The sequence below is a fragment of the Canis lupus genome, chromosome 6 (genome assembly GCF_003254725.2).
Source record: "Canis lupus dingo isolate Sandy chromosome 6, ASM325472v2, whole genome shotgun sequence".
In the NCBI taxonomy this organism is placed as follows: domain Eukaryota; kingdom Metazoa; phylum Chordata; class Mammalia; order Carnivora; family Canidae; genus Canis; species Canis lupus.
The window spans coordinates 11,854,865-11,876,779 of NC_064248.1; the positions used below are offsets into that span (position 1 = coordinate 11,854,865).

Genomic DNA, 21,915 nt, shown 5'->3' on the forward strand with positions numbered 1-21,915 from the left:
AACATTTGAATTTTTAAAAAATGTGTCCACATCAATGCAGAAAAAGAGAAAGGGGCTTGGGCTTATTTCTGCTGTTGGAGGCGAATCTTAACACAAGCTTCTTATTCTGTAATTAGAAGGAAAGAATTTTCACCCTGCCTTTTTAGTAGGAGCAGTTTCGGGAAGGCTGACTGTTATAGAAGTGTCAGCTAATAAATGTATAAGGAATGTTAGAATTTTAAAAATTGCTAACCCCTAGGACATCTAGGCAAAGATCGTCAGTGGATGCCAGGATCATTAGATGCAAAGGAAACAGTATTTGTGCAATGCCAGAGACTCTCCCACAGATATCTCCCTCACTGACCCTGGAAAATGTACACCTTCACAATGGAATGACTGCCCCACTTTCACCAGTGATAAAATGCAGCAGTCTCAACCGTGGTGACATCGTGTGCCTCTTGCGTGAGGTCTATGCGTTGCACTGTAGCATGCTCTTGCCAGAAAATACAAGAGAGGAAGAGGGGAACAACTTCAGTGGAGAAAACAATCAAATCCAGAATGTGGGGCATCCACCAAGACAGTTGGCCTGGTCTCTTCAGAAGATAGTGTCATTTTTTTTTTAAAGATTTTATTTATTTATTCATGAGAGAGAGAGAGAGAGAGAAAGGCAGAGGGAGAAGCAGCCTCCAAGCAGGGAGTCTGACATGGTTCTCGATCCCGGATCTCCAGGATCATGCCCTGGGCTGAAGGGGGCGCTAAACCGCTGAGCCACCCAGGGCTGCCCAATTAGTGTCATTTTAAAAAGAGGGAAAAGGCCAGCGGGACTCTTTCAATCCTGATATTAACAAGACATAATCAGATGCAGTGCATGATCCTTGATTGGATCCAAAAAACATCCAGCTCAGAAAGACACCATGTAGGTACTTTGGAGGCATTTGGAGGAATTTATTTTATTTTTTTATTTATGATAGTCACAGAGAGAGAGAGAGAGAGAGAGAGAGAGAGAGAGAGAGGCAGAGACACAGGCAGAGGGAGAAGCAGGCTCCCTGCACCGGGAGCCCAACGTGGGACTCGATCCCGGGTCTCCAGGATTGCGCCCTGGGCCAAAGGCAGGCACTAAACCACTGCGCCACCCAGGGATCCCTATTTGGAGGAATTTAAATGTGGAATGGGTATTGGAAAATATTAGGGAATTAGAGTAATTGTCTTCAGTGTGATAATGGTTATGAATGTGAGTTTCTAGGACACTGCGCAGAACAGGTGAACTGTCACATCTGCAGCTGTGAAGTGGTTTGGGAAAAGAACGTGTACACAATTAAATGAAGCAAAAAAATAGGAAAACAAAATTTGAGCAAGTGTTGAGCACGGTTGTCAGCACATGGGTATTCACTCTTTCCTAACAGCTCTGACAACTGTTCAACAAAAGCACCTCACCTATTCTCTGCGTTTTTTGGGAATAAATAGTGATGACTGTTGTTACTGATCTGCTCTTCAATAAAGCCAAATGCCTTAAAAAAAAGTGTCTTGGGCTTGCCTGGTTTAATGAACACACATTCATAAAGTGCAGAAGCAGGATCTAGCTGTTAGCAAGCGCTTAAAATAGAGTTGTGTACAGAAAACACCCTTCTCTTTCCAACTCCCGTTGGGATTGGTGAGGGTGCAGAGGCACGTGGTGCAGGCCGCGTGTGAGGAACCCAGCGGCCATGTGCACAGGCACATTGTCAGAGACTGCCCTGATCCTTGCTTCCTGCTGCAGACAGGTTGCTTATAGCGGGTTGGCAGCTCCCATCCCCTTCCTCCTTGATGTGGCCTGCTTATCTTCCCTAACCACGAGGTGTTTGGGACTGGAAGAAGGACCAGAAACTGAAGTATGCAGGTGGTTTGGGGGGAAGGTTTTGTCATCAATAAAGAATCAGGAACAGAATGGCATTGTCCATCTGGATCCCCATTGATTGCATCTTGTGACTCAGGGCTGACAGGATAGTGAGCTGAGGGAGGGCAGGACCACGAGCAGGGACACTAATTGGTGGATTCTCCAGCTCAGAAGCTGCTGTGTACCAGGAAGACTGAGGTCATTATTAGCTTTTTTAGTTTACGCCTGTTGGAGTTGAGGTTTTTTGATTACTTGGAGCTATGAGGCATCCTAATGTATACAGAGGTATGCATTATTTTTTAATTCTGTAATTTGGAAGTGTTAGATACAGGAATTTGGGAGCAAGAATGATTTGAGAAAATGATTCAGTGACTGCTTTCTGCCCTGTGAATTTCCATGCCATGATGAAATCATGTTATTTCTGGTTTGAAAGAAGCAGGGCACAGGAAATTTCTTTTTACAACCCAGTTAAGTATTATTCTTTATGTGAGATGACTTTTTTAAAAGAAGATTTAGTTATTCATGAGAGACACAGAGAGAAAAGCAGAGACATAGGCAGAGGGAGAAGCAGACTCCCTGCAAGAAGCCCGATGTGGGACTCGATCTCAGACCCCAGGATCATGCCCTGAGCCAAAGGCAGATGCTCAACTGCTGACCCACCCAGGCATCCCAATAGGAGTTGAGTTTTAAAAATGGAATCATTCATTGATCTTTTCCCACTTTTTTCTTGATGTGACTGATTTTTATTTTAACGAAGTGTTAGTTGTCCTTACTCCACTGAATTAATCTTTTTGTCCCCGACTTGAAATACTATCTTTATCACAGACTAAATTATCATTTGCTTTCCTTTTTGTCTGTTTAGTGCTCGTCTCCACATTCTTCCAGAAAGGGAAGCTGATACTACAGAGCTGGCACATTCCCTGGTGGGCCAGTCACAGGACCCACCCTTTGGGCCCAGTTTAGCTGTTCCTGGGATGGACACTTAATCTGAGGCCAGTGGGGGTCCAGGGGAGCTCCTCCTAGGGCTTTTGGTAGACACGTAGCCCAACGGTTGCTGGTTTGAATGGCAGGGCTGCCAGCAGCTTGGTTATCTTGGGTTTTCTCCTGTTTGCAGGCAGTCCTGACTCGCAGCTTGGAAATACTGATTCTAGGTATGTTTTCTGTTTTACTGACTTATTTTCTTTTTCTTTTTTAAAAGATACCCCCCTGGGGACCCCTATAGGATTTTTTAAGTAAATATTTTATTTATTTATTTATTCATGAGAGACACAAAGAGGCGGAGACATAGGCCGAGGGAGAAGCAGGCTCCATGCAGGAAGCTTGATGTGGGATTTGATCCCCAGACCCCAGGATCTCAACCTGAGCCAAAAGCAGATGCTCAACCACTGAGCCACCCAGATCCCCCCTTATTTTCTAATCATGCTGAACAAGATGTTTTCAATTACTGTTGCTTTACTATGTTTTTCCATGTATTGAAAAGCACATGTCTCTTCATTCTATTTTTTAAATCTTTCTTGGCTTTTCCCACATTAGTTCTTAGAGATAGTCTCCAGAGTGGACTTACCAGGCTCCTCTCCAAAGCCTCTGGGATTTTGCGTTTAGACCCAATCATCACCCACCAAGAGTGGCACACTCCTGACCTAGCTGGCTGGGACCAATCCCCAGTGACCAGAGACGAGGGATTCGTGGCGACAGAGGTCGGGTTCTCTTTCCTGTGACAGGAGCAGACCTTCTAGTTCCTTTACATCTCTTATTATTTGCTGAAACCTATACTGTTTAATGTTATAATGTGGCAACTCTGGAAACCAGATTCTCACCCTCTCCCAGAGTTTTTGTTGTTTTGTCGGTTCTTTTTATGTGCTTTTTGACTTTTTTGTTTCAGTAGTTATGTATTGTGCAGCCACTAAATTTTGTTCCATCAACCCAAGGGTTAGGTGTGTTTTGCCAGCTGGAGCTGAAAAAAGTATTTAAAAAAAGAGATAGGAGGGGGAAGAAAAAGAGAGGAAAAAATGACCAAGGATGGTCATTCCTTGCCCCAGCTTGCTACAGCCAGGATTTGTGCCTTTCCATGCTTGCAGCACAAACCATCTGGGAAGCTGCCCAGACCTGTGACTGAGTCCAGGAAACATGGGAAAGCCCATGCAGCCCTCCTACAGATGGTGGTCCAGCAGGTGAAACCCACCCTGAAACTGTTTGAGGTCTGTAACTCACCCCCTGGCCTCAGGACTTGGGACCGCAGGCTATTACCATGTGGCAGCTGATTGGAGGTGTGGGGGATGGCAGGTGGGCCATTTAAAGTCCCAGCTCTGGCTGCACAGCTGCCCCCCTCTCATCAAGTCTCCCCTAGTGGTTTTGAGTTTTGGACTAGATTCCAGAGTTTGGCAGAGGTTGCCAGCTCATTAGTTGTTCCTGCAGGGTGGGAGGATAGAGCCCTCCATTTCCCTTGTCTGCCACACCCATCAATTCTTGAGTACTTCCCTTTTACAAGTAAATGTTCTATGCTTTTAGTTTCCTGATCAGCCTTGGTTAAAGAGCTTTGGTTCCATTTGGTGAAGAGTAATATTTAGAAATAAAGATCTGAGCACGCATTTTTCTCAAGATAAAAATACGGCATATTTTATTAGGATTACTGCTGATTCTGCTAGAATTGTATTATAAAGGTTTTGAGTGGGCCGCCCTTAACTCTGCTTTCTTCCCATGACTTTCTTCTAGCCGTGTATGTACCACTAGGTTTGAGAGGAACACATCTGTCACAGTTTAGAAGTGACGGTAGTTCATTTTTGTTGGCTAATTCTGTATTAGTGTTGGATTAGCTGCCAAGATAGACAATTGCTATCTCACATACAATCCCAAACTAACAGGTGGTCCAGGGAGGTAGGATAGCCCCATTCCAGGTTGTTCTCCAGAGAATAGAGTCCTCTTAATCTTGGTACTTTCCCATTTCCTAGAGAGGAGTCACTAAGGTACAGAGAATTCATGGGTCACATTTGGAGTGCTGCCTCTTTGGCACAGCCTGTAAACCAAGAATGGGTTTTACATTTGTAAGTAATGTAATAATCACAATAATAGATCAAAATAATATTTTATGTGATGTGAAATTCAATGAAATTGAACTTTGTGTCCCATAAAGGTTTATTGGGACAGGTACATTCACTACAGAGGCAGGGCTGTTCCCACAAGCCTGAAGTGTTCTCACCTGGCATGTCAGCCAAATCCTGCCCTCAGGTGTTCTCCTTGTTCTCAGGGTAGAAGGTGGCTCAGCACCATGGTTCTGTCACAGCCAAGGAAGGGAGTACAAGGCAGTGGGAAATGACAGTTCTCTTTTAGGACTCAGAAGATGACAAATTACCCCACTCACACCCCCTCGACCTAAATTCAGTCCCTGGCCTCAGCTAGCTGATGCTGGGAAATCAGATCTGCAGTGGTGTGCCTGGCTGAAACTAGACGCAAGGGGGATCTCTCACAGAGGGAAGGAAGGTGGACACTGTGGAGTCCTGAGCAGTGCAGGTTGTCCCACTAAACGAGTCCTATGATGTGATGCAGATAACTTCAGGGTGGGCACTCCCTCATCCCAGGAAGAATGTTTAAAAGGATGTTTTAAATTAAAGTACAGAATGACCAACAAATGGAGCAACTACGACCATTTTACTGGAAGTTGCCTTGGGGTGAAGTTGCTAAAAAGGACACAGACATCATTTAGGCACCTAGGCTGCGAAACTCTGGCTGAAACTTAACAGCATAAAACACTGAGGATTTTTATTTCTCTGGTCCTTTAATTTTTGTGTGTTTTAATGTTTCTGGAGTCTTGGAGAATAGTGTTCATCATAACATTCAATTTAAAACATTGATTTTCAATATTGGCTTCTGCATGGAAACCATTCTTTACCTGATTCTTCATTCCAAACCCTGATTCTATTCTCTTTCCATTCACACTAGTCTGTATGACCTTGAGCACATTCCACAGCAGCCTGTGTAAGGAAATCTCACTCCATTTTTAAAAATTGTCTATCTTTTATCAAATGTGCTACCTCCAGATATGGCATATACTCCTAACTGCTGGATAGCACTCTACTTCTTGATCCGTGTTTTACTTACCTCTTCCTGTGACCTAGGCTATCTCGAAAACCTTGTTGACAAAATCATTCTGTATATACATCCACGTGTGTACAGAGTACCTCTGGGACAGAAAAGTGTATTAGTAGGGCCACTGTGTGGGAAGGCACACATGTGAATTTTAAAAGGTATTTCCAGGCCAGTTTACGCACTTCTACAGTATACAGATATTACCAATTACCGTTCATGTCACTATTGTTTCTGCCACTCTGAGCAGTGTAAGGGGTACTTTACTGGTTTAACTTGCCTATTTCTAATGATGGAGGATTCTAAGCCCTGCCCTTTTTTTTTTTTTTTTTTTAAGCCCTGCCCTTTTTTTTGCTACTTCGCTGGATATCCTCATGTATTCTAGTTATTAGTCTTTAGGTAAACCATTTTGCTTTACAGGCCCGAGACTTTTCTGTATCTTTCCACTTGGCAACACAAAAGCTCTTTTTAATTTCATTCTTTTTTAACTTGAGAAATTTTTAATTCATAATTTTCTTCCCATCCTATCTTAAGAACTCCAGGATACGGGTATTATGTCTACTGTGTTCTGAGTCTGTTTATCACATGCATCTCTTCTTCCTGGCATCCTGGGCAAACCACTTGCTGTTATCACACAATCCACTAACTGGTTTTTGGCTGTGTCCATGCCCTGTCCCCCACCTCTTTTAGAGTAACTGTTCTTACTTCATATAACCAATACACTTCTTTTGAAATCTGGATTTCTACATTCCATTAAGCTTGCCAGTTGTGCAGACGTGTGGTGCAGCTCTTAGTAAACTTATAGGTTTGCTTTTTCTAGCATTAATTTTCACTTGGGAATCTGCAAATCTCGGATGATATGACTAACAGGGTGATGGTCTAATCCCTCGTTCCTGTTCTTCAGGGTGGCTTCAGTAGACCTATGTATTACAGGAAAAAGCCCACCCCCAGCCACGAGGCACCCCCTTCCTGATGGATCCTCTGCTCTCAGGGCATGGTATCATCACCTAATGGTCCTCCTCCATCCAAAACAGAATGTGCCCACTTACTGTAATGACCTGGCTGTGGAGTGAGAAGAGGATGCTCCAGGCCAGCACTGTGCCTGTGTCTGTTGTGTCCACTCCTCATCTAGCTGATGCATCCTTTCTGTCTCATGAAGGCACCGTGCTGGGCAATAAGGTGCTTGGGATGCTACATTAAGAGCAGCAGAGTGTAGATCTCAATCCCAAGGTTCCCCAGCACCTGCTTCACCACTGTCTGGCTGCTCACACCTCATGCAGGAGCCCCTCCACTGTAGTCTCCTGGATGTGCAAACCACTCTTACTTCCATGGCAGCCCAAGTTGGGCTCTGGGAACAAGTCAATAGCCCATGTCAGTTCAGTCTGGCAGACATCACAGACTTTAAATTCAGGGAAGGGAAAAGCAATTTATCTGTGATGTAGTCACCTCTGTGATGAAAAGGATAAGGAATTTGCTTATTTACAGGCATTCTATAAAGTGGGCAGTATCTGGGCTGTAGTCATATGGATTATACAGCCTCCCTTGGGGAGCTTAACTGGACAGCCACCCAGGCACACAGCTATGGAATAAAGAGGGTGACTCTGGGATCTCTGAGAGGATAAGGCCTTGGTGTTATCGCCATAGCTTCAACTAGACCTATTTGATAAGTATGAATGAACCACTGTTTCACTGACTCAATGATACAAAAAATTGGGGGAATCTCACATGGCCACCTGCCAGAAGGGCTATTCCTTCTGCTGAGCCCTTGAAAACCCCTTTCAGAGTTCATCATCCATTCACACTTCAAATTATAAGGTGACTATATATAACGCACAAAAGCTCCCGCTCTGCCCCAATTCCACATTCAGTCCTTGCGCAGGATAGGAGACCTGACATCCTGCTAGTGCTCTTTCATGAACTCAGGCCTGTGCATCTTACACTCTTGCCAGGAACAGTTAAAAACTTTTCAAAAACTACATTCCATCAAATTTAAGACAAACCATTATTTTAAGTGCCTCTAGGGAAGAAGAAAAAAAATGTCACTATAGAAGAACATGCCACTGATTCCACTTTCAGAGATACAGAATGAAATTGCTGATATCTTTGAAACTACAAACTAATCACATGACTACGTCATCAGATAGGCAGTTCAAGACCATTCCATGCACCAGGCCCTTTCCTGTGCAGGCACTCCGTAAGAGAAAAAGAATGTGGTGAATCATTTAAACTTTTAAAATATTTTACTTAAAATGCATACTGTGTATTTAAGCTATAATGACAAACTACTGTGGGAACTCTTTATAGGTATCATTTCAACAAATACACTATCAGTATATTTTCCTACACAAATCTATACAATCTACCAGACTTTTCATTCCTATTATATAGCATACTCACAATCAGCTAGAAGAATATGGAGGGAAAGTGCTGAGCAACAAAAACTGGTGCCACAAATGATCAGAATACATGAAAAATACGGCATTTCATCTCAGTGGGCAGGTGTCAATTATTCAAATATAGGCTATGGGGCTAATCACTGGAAAGCAAACGTCCTTACCTCCACACCATATATTATGAATTAACAGTGGAAAAATGATCCATGAATAAAAGAAATTAACCTAAACAAAATTTATGTCATGCATTGTAAAAAGGAAGGTATATCTGGCATTGTTATCAGGTTCTAAATATTCTTAGGTCAATGATGTAACCATTCAAGGAAACATACACATTTAATTGTTTCAAGTTGACTGGTAGTGCCCCGACTATTTACATCAAAATTTACAGAAAATTAGATCAACCTCTCTATCAGTACTTCTAAATAAATGATTTACCTAAAGTCCACTTCTCAATTGCATAATTCCTACAAAGGTATAACTTTGTATCTTCAGCTATCTGCTAACAGAGCAACCTAAATCAACCTGCTCCAAGGTAAATTTCATCTCCTACAGAAGCGACAGTCCAGAAGCAGAGGAGCCACAGAGGAGCCACAGCTGGTTCAGCGGCTCAACATCATTCAGGTCCCAGTCCTCCCAGTCTTTCTGCTCTGCCATGTTTAAATTATAATTCATTGTTGAAAGACACAGCCAGGCATCACATGCAATGAAGGCAATGTTCAACAGAAGACTCTGCTTAACTCTGCAGGATTCATTATTTGAACCTTTCAGAAATAACCTGTCAGCTATCTCCTTTATCTGCATAGAACTGGGTCCTGTGACCATTCTAAACCAATTGCTGGCAATGAAAAAGGATTATCATTATTAACTGAAACCTGTCAGGATTTCCCCCCATTCCATGAGGAGAAATGGACACCCAAACTCCGCCAGCAAACAATAAAGAGTGAGTAACCAGGATCACTCAACAGTGTCTGCCAAAAACCCATATGAAGAGTTCTTCATTCATTTACATAGGAATAGAGCACAATTTTTAAAAACACTATCGTTATAAAAAAAAATACAGATAATTCCTAAGTTACATAGTATGTGTGCTCTGCACACTTAATGTAAGCATCCAAATAAAACAACAGATGGAGAAAAAAAAACCTGATACAAATGGAAATATTTTAAGTACTTAAATATTTTAAGTAAATATAACTGATAGAGTACAGTAAATACTATAGGTGCTTCTTAGACTACTGGAAATATCTGGCAGTAACATCTTAAAATTATCTATGCGCTTTTCTACCATATGCATAGATTTCTAACTCTTGCTGACTCAGATACAGCTGAACATGTTCTAAAGACATTGGCTTCTTCACAGAAGACTTAGTTCATTAACAACAATCAAAGACATTTATGAACTCCAGGCGAGAGTACAAGAAGCAGCATACTTTATACTATCAGATGTTAGTTCAGGGGCAGTGAATATCAGGATCCTAACATGGTAGAGCTATTTAAAATGGGTTACCTTACCATGTATTACAAATTATTCTAATAAGGATACAATGACTTTTCAAACATGATTCAAACTGAACATACATTTCATGTAGCATCCTAAAAAGCAAGCAAAGAAACTGAAGACCCCTCAAAAATGTTAAGTCCTACATTCCCAGGAAGCACTCCCATGTGAGTGTAAGGTTGCTATGCTGTGGTCTTGATTACTATCAGGTGGTTTTACAGCTTCTATTTACATAAGTATCTTTATCTTCTGTATTTTTGTTTTCAAGAAGCTTAGTACTACATCAGAAGCATAACATTTTGTAATTTCCAAAGGAGTACATTTTCCACCTTCCTTAAAATGGAGAGATTTTTCCCTTGGCATGAATTCCCTGATATGTAAAACAGTTTGAGTCCACGGTGAAGTGCATACACATTCTAAATACATATAAATTTTTACTCCTGTATAGTTTGTTATCCAACAAGTCCTGTGGTCTTGGTACAGTTGGGGTTTCTACCCTGTGAACTTTCAGGCTTCAAGTCTAACACAAAGGCTTGTGCAGATCACCCGTGTAAGCTCTGATGTGGGTCAGCAGGAGTTGCCCACTCACCACATGGAAAGGTTCTCTGACTTCAGAGAAGCCTCCCCACATCCAGTACATTCACATTCCCTCTCCTGTGAATCCGCTGATGGCTATTGAAGGCTGATTTGTGATAGAATTTTTTCCCACACTCGTTACATTCGTAGGGCTTCTCTCCTGAATGAGTCCTATAGTGTACAGTGAGGTATGACATCCGAGAGAAGGCTTTTCCACATTCATTACATTCAAAGGGCTTCTCTCCCGAATGGATCCGATGGTGGATGGTGAGATAGGACATCTGAGAGAAGAACTTCCCACATTCGTAACACTCATAAGCTTTCTCTCCTGTGTGTGTCCTCTGATGTCTGTTAAGGGCTGAATTCTGGCAGAAGGTTTTCCCACACTCATTACATTCATAGGGTTTCTCTCCTGAATGAATTCGATGGTGTATGGTGAGGTACGACATCTGAGAGAAGAACTTCCCACATATATAACATTCGTAGGGCTTTTCTCCTTTATGTATTCTCCGATGTCTGCAAAGGGCTGAGTTCTGGTAAAAGGTCTTCCCACACTCATTACATTCGTAGGGTTTCACTCCTGAATGAGTTCTGTGGTGTATAGTGAGGTACGACAGCTGAGAGAAGAGCTTTCCACACTCGGTACATTCGTATGGTTTCTCTCCGGTGTGCACTCGCTGGTGTCTCATGAGGGCTGAATTCAGGTAGAAGGTTTTCCCACACTCATTACATTCGTAGGGCTTCTCTCCTGAATGAGTCCTGTAGTGTACAGTGAGATAGGATAACCGCGAGAAGAATTTCCCACACTCATTACATTCGTAGGGCTTCTCTCCGGTGTGTGTCCTCTGATGTGTGGTGAGAGTAGACTTGCGGCAGAAGCACTTCCCACATTCGTTACACTTGTAGAGCTTCACACCTGTGTGAATTTTCTGATGGTCATTAAGTGCGGACTTCTGGGAGAAGGTTTTTCCACAGTCATGACAAACATAGGGTCTCTCTCCTGAATGTGTTCTCTGGTGTTGTGTGAGGTGCGTCTTCTGACAAAAGGATTTTCCACAGTAACTACATTCATAGGGCTTCTCTCCTGAGTGAGTTCTCTGATGTTGAATGAGGTGTAACTTCTGGTAGAAGGTTTTCCCACATTCGTTACATTCATAGGGTTTCTCCCCTGTGTGTGTGCGCTGATGGACAGTGAGGGTCCCCTTCTGGCAGAAGGATTTCCCACACTGATTACATTCATAAGGTTTCTCTCCTGTGTGAGTCCTCTGATGTATGATAAACTTTGACTTTTTACAGAAGGATTTCCCACATGCACTGCATTCAAAGGGCTTCAATTCCATATGAGACCTCTGGTGTGCGCTGAGGTTGGACATTTGCAGAAAGGCTATTTCAGATTCATTCCATTTATAGGGCTTCTCCTCCATGTGATTAACAAAAACTGTATCCTTTTGAAAGGCTTTCTGGCATTCAATATATTCAAAGGGTTTCTCCAAAATATGAATGTTCTGATAAATACTTTCTTCATTTAGACTATAAGCTTCCCCATTTTGATTAAATTCATAAGATTCATCTCCTGGATGAGTTTTCTCAAGTTTAACATGGGGAAGTGGTTTCCCACATGCACTACATTCATCAGGCTTTATGCTTGCATAGCTGCCATCACTACTAATATATTCAGAAACAGATTTCAAACTCTTTTCACACGAGTCACATTTATAGGACATTTTTCTTGAAGGAATGGGGTTCGTTTCCACATTAAAAGTCTTACCAAGAACATTACCTCTCTCTTCAATCAGGGTTTTGCTGTTGAAGGATACAGCTTGCTTTGAATATTTCCCTTCATTTTCCTGGACTCTTTCTACCAGATCATCGGCTTTCCAGACTTCTAAAAAGAGGCAAAATTAACATAATTTTATATATCTTCCTACATAAGATATGGAAGGTGACTTACAGGCAAGCATTTCATTTTGGTGTAAATGTGAGCTCCATGGACTCACTGCAAGTGTACCTCTTTCCCCTATTGTTATGGTTTATAATAAACACACACATATAATAAACACGCACGCATGTGCATATACACACATACTTCTGAGGTAAGGAAAGGGAAAAACACAAGCACATTTGATCTTTGCTACTTTGTAAGATTTTGTTCAAAACTGGATACAAACAGTAAAATATAAACACAGCAGTTACAGGGAAAGGAAGGACAGTAGATGCATAGCTGACAGGCAGCAAACGGGGTGAATGAAGGGTGACAAGGAGCACTGCCAAGGAGGAGTGGTGCACAGGCGCCTCAGAGGCATCAGGTGTGGAGGAGGGGACCAGCACTGGGCACTATACCGCTCTGCAGCAAGTTGGAAGAAACAACTATAGTCTCAGGCACCATCACCTTTTACTGAGATTTTGTGGCAACATTCTCACTGGCCTAGGTCATTCCAAACTATTTTGCCCAGATTCCACACAGTAGGGCCAAATCAGCTTCTACCCAAACCCATGTTTAGAGTAGCAGCCGTGTGGCCAGGACTCTAGCTAATTGTGGTTCTATGTCACTTGGGAAGAGAGCCCCGGGAACTCTGTATCTCCAACAGGAAGAATAAAATAGACCAGAGCATAACAGCTCTTCAGAAGTTTAAGGTTTTGTAAATACTCTATTGATGTTATGATTTAAACTGACCTCATTCAGACTATGAACTTTACCTGTTTCTATCTGGACATGTATTCTGGCTGGGTGACCTGGGGAGAGTCCTTATGTCACCTGTGGCTCAGGATCACCCACAGGTGACATGGAGACAATGGTACCTAAGTTATATGGTTGCTGTTGGATTACGCCAATTCATAATGTGCTCAGATCAGCATGTGGCACAAAACACATGCTCAGTAATGCAGCAACTGTTTTTCCCATTTTCAATCTCCTGGCAATTTCCTTAAACTAGTCTTGCCTCTGATACACTGGTGTCACTTAATTCTGACTGTGAACAGACTTCACCACTCCTGATTTTCATTTAGTTTCATTTTCACTTACAAACCTTAAAAATCAGATTCCCCAAATTGCTATTTTTACTTATCTTACAAGATTTTAGACAAACTTGACTGTTATACTTGCTTTCATCCACATCAAATGAAACTGTACTGTGTCCTCCCAAGGATAAATGGAAGATAACATCTGACAAAGAATACTTTCCACCTAGATCTACAGTATGAATTCCAAACTGGGTTTATACTAGTCTACAAAGAATAACTTCTGCTCCAGAAAAACCAAGCTATTTGTTTGGCAAAGAGTGTCATCTGATATACCCAAGGGGGCTTGGGTGTGTGTGTGGAGGAGGGATCAACACTGGGCACCACACCACTTCATAATCACTTGGGAGAGATGGAGTACTATCTCAGGCACCATTAGCTTCTTCTGAGATTGCTGAGGTGCCAACAACGCCCAGCTAACCTTCAAACATAAGTCTCTGCTCTTATTGTTTTATTCAGTTCACTGGACCACCACCCTGATATACTCAAAACCATTCAGGGAGTCTCCATATTAAAAAAACAAAAACAAAAACAAAAACATAAATGTCTCAAATCCTTTCTCACCTCATTAGTGCCATCTCCCCTTAAAACTGAAAATAATTACTCTCCATGCAATGACTTTAACAGCGGTTCAGCTGTGCATCAGATCATCAACATTCCACATGAAATGCTGAGTTTTAAATTACACCATGCAACTCTCTTAAGCAAATCCGGTCTCTTAGAAAGTATGATCCTATTCCATATTTCCTTTAAACTCTTAAGTAGAAATCAGAGCAGTTGCTCTTAACCTGAATCCCATGCGTATCTTTCAGTCACCTGCAGAATAAATGGGGATGTGACTTAGGCATGCATATTTAGAATTGCTTATAAATTATTTTCCAATAGATGGACTAGAAAGTTCTTTCACCCGCCTGGCTCCTGATACTCAAATGCAGACTACACATTACATACTAAGGGGCAAGGGGGAACATGCCCTTCTCTTTATGGGATTATAATCTAGGGAAGAAAGAAGCTCAAGCAAAAAATATGTACTACCAAATAACAGATTACTTGATCAGACTTAACTTTTTTCAAGGTCTGGCCATGAGGTGGTCACCTTAGGAGAAGGAGCAGACTGGAATAATGATAAGAGCTAGGAGGGAAAATGTGGAGGAGGGGGTGGAAATGCTGAGTTCCGTCTGGAAGGATGTGTTGTTATCTGCCAACAGAGCACACCCCTCTGAGGTAAAGCTCCAGGGACAATGAGCACATCAACAGAAGGCATTTAGGAGTGAGGGCCCCATGGAGTTTAGCAAGAGTTCTGTGAAAACACAGGTAGCACAGGGAAGAGGAGGAATCAACAATCCCTCCAGAAGTGGCAAGGAGTCACTGAAGGCTCCTCCTGGGCAGCCAGTGACAAGGTCCCCTGGAAACTCCAAAGAACACATCCTGCCAGTGCCCTGAGCAACTACCACAGGAGATATTGGACGGGGGACAGGGATGGTAAAGCATCAGACAGTCAAATAACAACCCTAAGGACAGAGGTAGGAGGAGCACTTTGAAGAACTCAGAAACCAGAACCCACTGAAGGGGGAAGTAGACCTTTCAGGAAAAGGAATCATAACTCCTATGTACCACACTGAGTGTCACAGAGGACAGGATGCTAGTTGAGCGCTGGGACAGAACAGTAAGAGACAAGAGGGGCAGGCAGGAGACCCAGACACTGCTGTCACCAAACATAAGGCCTGGTTCTCAGGGAGGATGAGCAGCACCCAGGCATAGTGCCACACAACTTCCTGTCTCAGGCTCAGGATGGGGTTGAGAATTTGCCCTCGGAATAGTGAGCTGTGAAACCGGGGACAGAAACCAGTGTGAGGCATTTCACAGAAAAGAGGAAATAAAAAGGAAGGTGGCAAGAACCGAAGAGTCCCATTAGTTACTTTTCAATGACAGATTTATGGACACCTGAAAACAAAGAACCCGCGACATCGGGTGGCTGAAAATGCTGTGAGAGCAAGTGAGACGTGAGGCATGGGGGAAGGGGGACGTGACTGGTGAGGGCTCTGGGAAGGGGCACACATGGCAGTGCTCTGCAAACCCAGATTCTCATAAGGAAGAAGGTGCTGGGAGCGGGACCCAGGCTGCCAGAGCACACAGATGACTGTGTGTAGTCACTTCTGCAGCTTTGGGGCCATGAAGAATCCCCGGGAAAACCCTTCCAAAGCACCAATCTCCGCACTGCCTGCACTAACACACCTGGGTAACTCTGTGGTAGGAATTCTCCTCCTACTATCCATGGCTCTTCTCCTTGCTCCAACTTGATGATAACTTCCGGTTTGATAATGTGACAGCCTGTTAACAGAAATGAAAGAGAACTTGAGCCTGACTGCAGGGCTGCTGGGTCTCTGTCATCTGAGGATGGTGCTGCCTCATGACCAGCACCACACTTAGAACCTTTCACTGAGGAGGTAGAGACCAAAATGCCCTGCCTGGTCCCCAGAACAGGCCACTCACATCAGTCCCATCAAATTCAAAGTGAAAGTCGGCACATTCGAGGGAAATCCTGTGTATCTTAGCAATAGAGAAAGCGGGCTCTCCTTACCCACTGAGACAAGGTGGTTGTAGTTCTCCAGCATCACATCCCGGTAGGTGGTTTTCTGCTCAGGGTCCAGCTGCTGCCACTCTTCCTGGGTGAAGTCCACAGCTACATCCTTGAATGACACTGGCCCCTGTAACAGTACCATGATCAGAACTGGATAAGGTGAAGGCATATGAGGACGACAGCTTTCCAAGCTCACTGGTGAAGTTAACTATAAACACTGTATACCTTCTTTATTGTGGAAAGAAAACAAAGATATCAGAAATATGCCAAGATAAGTTCATTCAGTATACACAAAAAAGAAAATACCATCTTGCACTATAAGCCCGGAACAATCCTGGCTGCTGGGGACCCAAAGGCCACCAGATACAGCTCCTGCCCCAAGAAGCACAGGTCTGACCGGCACTCATAGAAATGCAGGATGCACTTTACTCCTCCTTTCTGCTCCCATAATATTATCAATGTTAGCTCCCCTCTGACCTCTCCTGCTGCTCCTTCTGTCTCCTTTACGAGCTTCCCTGTTCTCTATGTCATCCTGAAGTTAGAGGGCCATGGCTATTTTTGGTCCTTTACTCTTTCCTGTCTGCACCCTGCTGTGACCCTACAGGACCTCATGGCTTTAATTCCCATTTATATGTCAGCATGTCCCAAATGTATACCACCCACCCAGACTTCGCTCTTAAACTCCACACACATGTCCCAGATCCAAACTCAACAGCCCGAAATTCAACTGCTGGTTCTGCTCACACCTGTTCCTCCTACAGCTTACAGGAGCTGATCTGCTATACTGGCCACAACCAAGCAACAAGCAAGCTCGGCAAGAAACATTCCAGTTGTGTATTTTATTGCAAGGTAAGCATACACAGATCTGATCACGGCTGCCATATGAATTGTCAGCAATTGTTTGGTTCAGCTGTTCCTAATTCCCAGCCAGGGAATTCGGAATCCCCTTTCTTCCCATTTACACATTCCAGGGGGCCAGGAGCACAGTTCTGAAGAGGGCAAACAGCTCATAACAGACCCAGAGGCTGCCCAAACCAGACCTTTAAATGTGGGTCGTCTTCTTCTCTTTTTTTTTTTTTCTTCTTCATCTTTTTTCTTAAAGATTTTATTTATTTATTCATGAGAGACACAGAGAGAAAGAGAGGCAGAGACACAGGCAGAGGGAGAAGCAGGCTCCATGCAGGGAGCCCGACGTGGGACTCAATCCCGGGACCCCAGGATCACGCCCTGGGCCGAAGGCAGTGCTAAACTGCTGAGCCACCCAGGGATCCCAAATGTGGGTCTTCTGAATACTGTTCCATTCAAATACACTGGCCATTATAACGTCCTGCAGTATCACTAACTCTAAGATAAAACTAATAGTAAGGCCTTTCACATAACATAGTACCCGCATCAAATGGGCTAATCCATGGAAAGCCCTCAGCAAAGTTCTCTGGATATAATACATACTTCTCAATGACACCTATCTATGTGTTACTGTTGACCATCTGTTATGCGTCTTATTGCTCTTTTCAAATAATGACAGGAACTAATCAGAAGACACAGAAGTTTAAGCAACTAAAGGCAATGCAGGTATCAAGCTTATGCAGCCACCAAGGAAAAAATCATAAAGCAGTGTCAACGTGCTGTTAACAAAGAGGCCCCATGGATTCTGACAAAACATTGAGGAAGGAGTGGTGCAGAAGGCAGTGAAGGGAAAGGCGTGTCAAGGTCAGGGGCCATTGGAAAGGACCATATACTCTTGATGACAACTGGAAATCTAAGCTTCTTGATGTGGGACGATCAAAGAGTACAGAATGTGTCCTGTTGGCAAGATCCCCGAGATGCCTGGTCACTGGAACCTGTTATTCTCCCAAGCTCCAGGTGAGAGGACATCCAGGGGCCACGTTCTGCTGGCCTGGGAAGGGTAAAGGTGCTGGGGTCAGAGCACCAGCTGCTGGTGGGGCACTGAGCACTTTATAAAGTGGTCCCTGCCCAATCCAAACCAATGTGTGTGCAGAACTGGCCCAGCCTGGCCTCAGAAGATGGTCTCGCAGAGCAACAGTGAGCAGGTCTTTGAGGAGCTCTGCCCACCCTTCATTCAGACATCTCCAGCTAAGCCTGTGGCCACCCTGATGAAGATCGGAGCCCAAAACTTCACAAAATGTACAATTTACAAGGGTATTTTTTAGTGCTTGCATTTCTGCCTCATTAGGAAAAAAATTTTTTTAAATGATAGTTTTTGTTGTTTATGATGCACATAAAATACACACACTGTTGCTGCTTAAAAACAGCATTATTGTGAATGTTCCAAACTGAGTTTCTCTTTACTGATTGGTGTGAGTCACTTGGCAAGTTCACACTCACATGCAAAGGGAGGAGAAAACTGTATTGTTCTTTCTCCAGCTTCAAGCAAGCAGCTTTACAAATATTTGAAACTCAAAGAAAATGGGCTTCAGAAAACCTGATTAACGAATTAAGAAGCCAGCCAGAACTGCAGATATTTAGGGATTTAGGTGTGTTTCAAAAGGGAACAAACCTTGATGTCTTAAAAGAACACTGAGTATAATTAATATTCCAGAGATAGCTTCATAATCAAGACCTCAGAGCTGGCTACGTATCTTCACAGAAGCTAGATCAGATGTGTGAGTGAGGATACTCTGTGACTGTCTCAATTTGACAGTGCTGCTCCCTCCCCTGCCATGGGGTCGGGAGGAGGGGGTGGTGGTAGTTGTGATTGATGACAGGTTTTCTTTCCCCTTCTGAGATTCCTTTCACAAGGAAAGGTAAAGCACTGGCACTGCACCAGTAAACTGAGAAAGAATAGACCTCAGAGGAGTCTAGACAAAAATTCAAGCACAAAGAGACTCTAAAAAAGAGCCTCTGTGTGCCACAGCCACCTGTGCGTGTCACAGACGTCACTTGCATTGCTGGGACCCAAACAACAGAGACAGCAAGAGCCTCCTGGGGCCAGAAGACAGTAGTCCACGGGGCCCCACCGAGCCAGACTGCTGAACATCCAGGAGAAAGGACATTCTCGGACACACGAGGCCCTCCAGAGTTCGGAAGTCAGCACACTACGATGTGGCCTATCCAAGGAGAACAACTGCAGCCATCCTCCAGAGCCAGGAGAGGAAAATAAAATCTAGAAGGAAGCATGAGAGCATAAATTCCTCCCCACTTGCCACCATTGACTGTGAACAAAGCCATGGCACCAGTGCTGGCTGAGGAGGGTACTCTGAAACTAGGAATCCTATCCTCGCAAACATGCTCACCTTGAGAAATTTTAAAAATGTATAGTATGCAACTCATCAAAATGAAAATATTAAAAAGTTAAATGTTAATGCTGAAATGAAGTTAAGTTTTCTACGTAATGAAGATACATAGCCAGCTCTGAGTTCTTTCAGTAATGCCAAAAACACTGAAGTTTGGAAGAAAATGTTTACTAATGTAATTCAAGCAGGAAAAACATACAAATGTTCAAGTCTACTGTGTAAGTCATTAAGAAAAACAAAGAACAGTATTGTGACAGAAAGCCTGGCAGTGGGCATGAGCAAGCACTTCACACAAAAATCGAAACGGGCCCATCTAAAAAAGCCACAGGTTGTATGACTCCAACTGAACAACTGTATGAGTCCTTTGAACAATGCAGAGCTTAGGGACACTGACCCCACAGCTCAAAGTCCACATACAACTTTTGACACCCCCCCCCCCCAAATTAACGACTAACAGTGTCCTGCTGACCAGAAGCCTTACTGGTAACATAAACTTGATTAACACGTGCTTAGTATGTTATGTGTGTGATAAACTGTATTCTTATGATTCAGTAAGCGAGAAAATAGTAGGAAAATATCTTTATTGGTACTATGCTGTATTTATTGAAATAAATACATGTATAAGTGAACCCACACAGTTCAGGCCATTCTGGAAAGGGCAAAATTATACACACAGTGAAAAGATAGGTAAGGGGAGGGAGGAATGAATACGTGGTACCCAAGGAAGGAGCTTTTAGGGCGGTAAACATGTTCTGTAGGATACTGTCATGGTGGACACACGCAATTATACAGATGCAGGACCCAAAGTGCACAACACAAGCCGTGACTTCTAACATTAATGACAGGCTTCAGATAATAACCCATCACCACTGACCCACCCAAGGAAACAATGTACCACACGAAGATGTTCACAACAGCGGGGAACTGAGACAGGGAGGGGTTGATGGTCTCCCTGTACCATCTGGCTAATTTTCCTACCAACCTAAACTGCTCTAAAAAATAAGCTTACTAATTGAAAAAAAAAAAAAAAGAAACATCTTCCAAACATGTGAAAATATACTTAAGCTCACTGGTGATTAAGAACAAACCCAGGGCCACCCACGTAGTATCAGGGCCTAGCCCAGCTAGAACTCTCTGTGTCTCACCAACAAGCCAAGCTTGCTTCCCCGCCCCCAGTCCCCACATCCACATTTCCTGCCACTCACTCAGGGAGCCCCTGAGGTGCTTTCCGAACGGTGGTAAAGCGATGTGATTAACATTTATGGAGAAATGCTCAATGTGGAAAATATACTTGAGCCAGCAGAGGAAGGAAGTAGCATAGAACAGAAACTTCTTTAATGGTCCATGGATGAAAGAACGAGCAATTTTAATGTGGCAAGAAAGGGATGAAGGGGAAGGGAGAGAAGCCACTTACAGGTACCAGGTACCACAACAACAAGGATAACACAGGATGGAGAAAGAGCTCAGAATGAATCCCATTCTTCTGGACAGAGTGACAGGCAAGGTAATGGAACAAAGGGCGGCCGGGGACAAGAGCAGAAGGCAAGGGCAGGGGGCTGCAAATAATTACTTCTGGATCTACTGGATCTATTAACCTGAGGTGTCCTCTGGACAACCTCCATGGAAACGCTGGCAGGTGGCCACACAGAGGCATCTGGTCCACATGGGAGAACTGACATAGTGGGCGGTTCAGAGCACTGGAGGGTGAGGTCCGACAGGTGTAAAGCAAAAAGTCATGAGTGGGGGTGCAAGAAATGACATATGGAGAGGTCAGAAGCAGCAGTCAGGAAGAGAGCAGGAGAGGCTCGTCACTGAAACCAATAGGGCAGACTCTGCAGAGGGAAAAGGCGGCAGAGTGGTCAAAGGCAAGGAGTGGCTCGACCAGGTCAGGTTCCGGGGAGGGGCTGGGCAGAACCGAGACTGTAGGCTATGGGAAAAACATGAGTGGGAAATAAGCAATCCTTGCCAGAGGTGTCACTGCCCAGTCTGAGAGGCAAATCAGACAGATGATCAGAGAGAAATATTTAGTGAGACTTACTGGAGGGTGGGAAGTCCATTCCTCGAGATTCCTCATCCTACCCCTGGCTTGAGCAGTAAAACCGATGCACTTATGGGATGCTCTTTTAGTTACCAGAGAAAGTATGCACTGGGAGCTCCCTGGACAGTATGCCTCCTTTACATGAGGCAGAAGTAAGGCACCACTGGCCATGGTTTAGGGACTGTCACTTAGAAAGCCTGTTCACAATTACAGCAACACAAAGAAATCGCAAAACGCACAAGAAAACAAAACTGTTTCAGCAGGTACGTGTAAGTCAAGCAATGAATAGTATTTGTCATTTTTTGAAACTAATCTCAAGCACAAGCAGCGTTCGTACTTTACCTTTAAGGGCTCTGAAGGATCATGCTATCCACACATATGAACATGACAGAGGTGCTTGCTGCAACTCTGGCACTCCACGTGCTGCCCAACCACACCTCTCTTCCCCTTCTACCTTCGCATCCCCACCTTAAAATCTGAACTCCTCACCTCGTAGGGAATATTATATAAGCAAGTGTGGAAAAATTCATAAACAGAAACACTCACCACAGATTTATTCATTTTCTACTGCTCTTGGAAAAACACAGAGAACAGTGAAAGTAGGAGCACACCTGGAGAAAGA

The 21,915-nt window shown here is 43.6% G+C and overlaps 1 protein-coding gene across 18 annotated transcripts in view; it reads right to left on the reverse strand.

The window, feature by feature from the left end:
* The window catches only part of ZNF12 (zinc finger protein 12), a 68,010-nt gene that overhangs the window by 20,021 nt on the left and 26,074 nt on the right, over positions 1 to 21,915 (reverse strand). For 5 of the 18 annotated variants that reach the window (XM_035717549.2, XM_035717547.2, XM_025426275.3 and 2 more), the window contains exons 1-3: positions 16,002 to 16,158; positions 15,656 to 15,751; positions 12,183 to 12,287 (exon numbers count right to left, since the gene is read on the reverse strand). In XM_035717549.2, the coding sequence (XP_035573442.1) occupies positions 12,183 to 12,287; positions 15,656 to 15,751; positions 16,002 to 16,143 (343 nt within the window). In that variant the 5' untranslated portion in view covers positions 16,144 to 16,158. Of the gene's footprint in view, positions 1 to 4,440; positions 6,030 to 8,153; positions 12,288 to 15,655; positions 15,752 to 16,001; positions 16,159 to 21,839; positions 21,905 to 21,915 lie in introns of those variants that run through there. The other 13 variants (XM_035717546.2, XM_035717545.2, XM_035717543.2 and 10 more) reach the window with 7 other exon arrangements.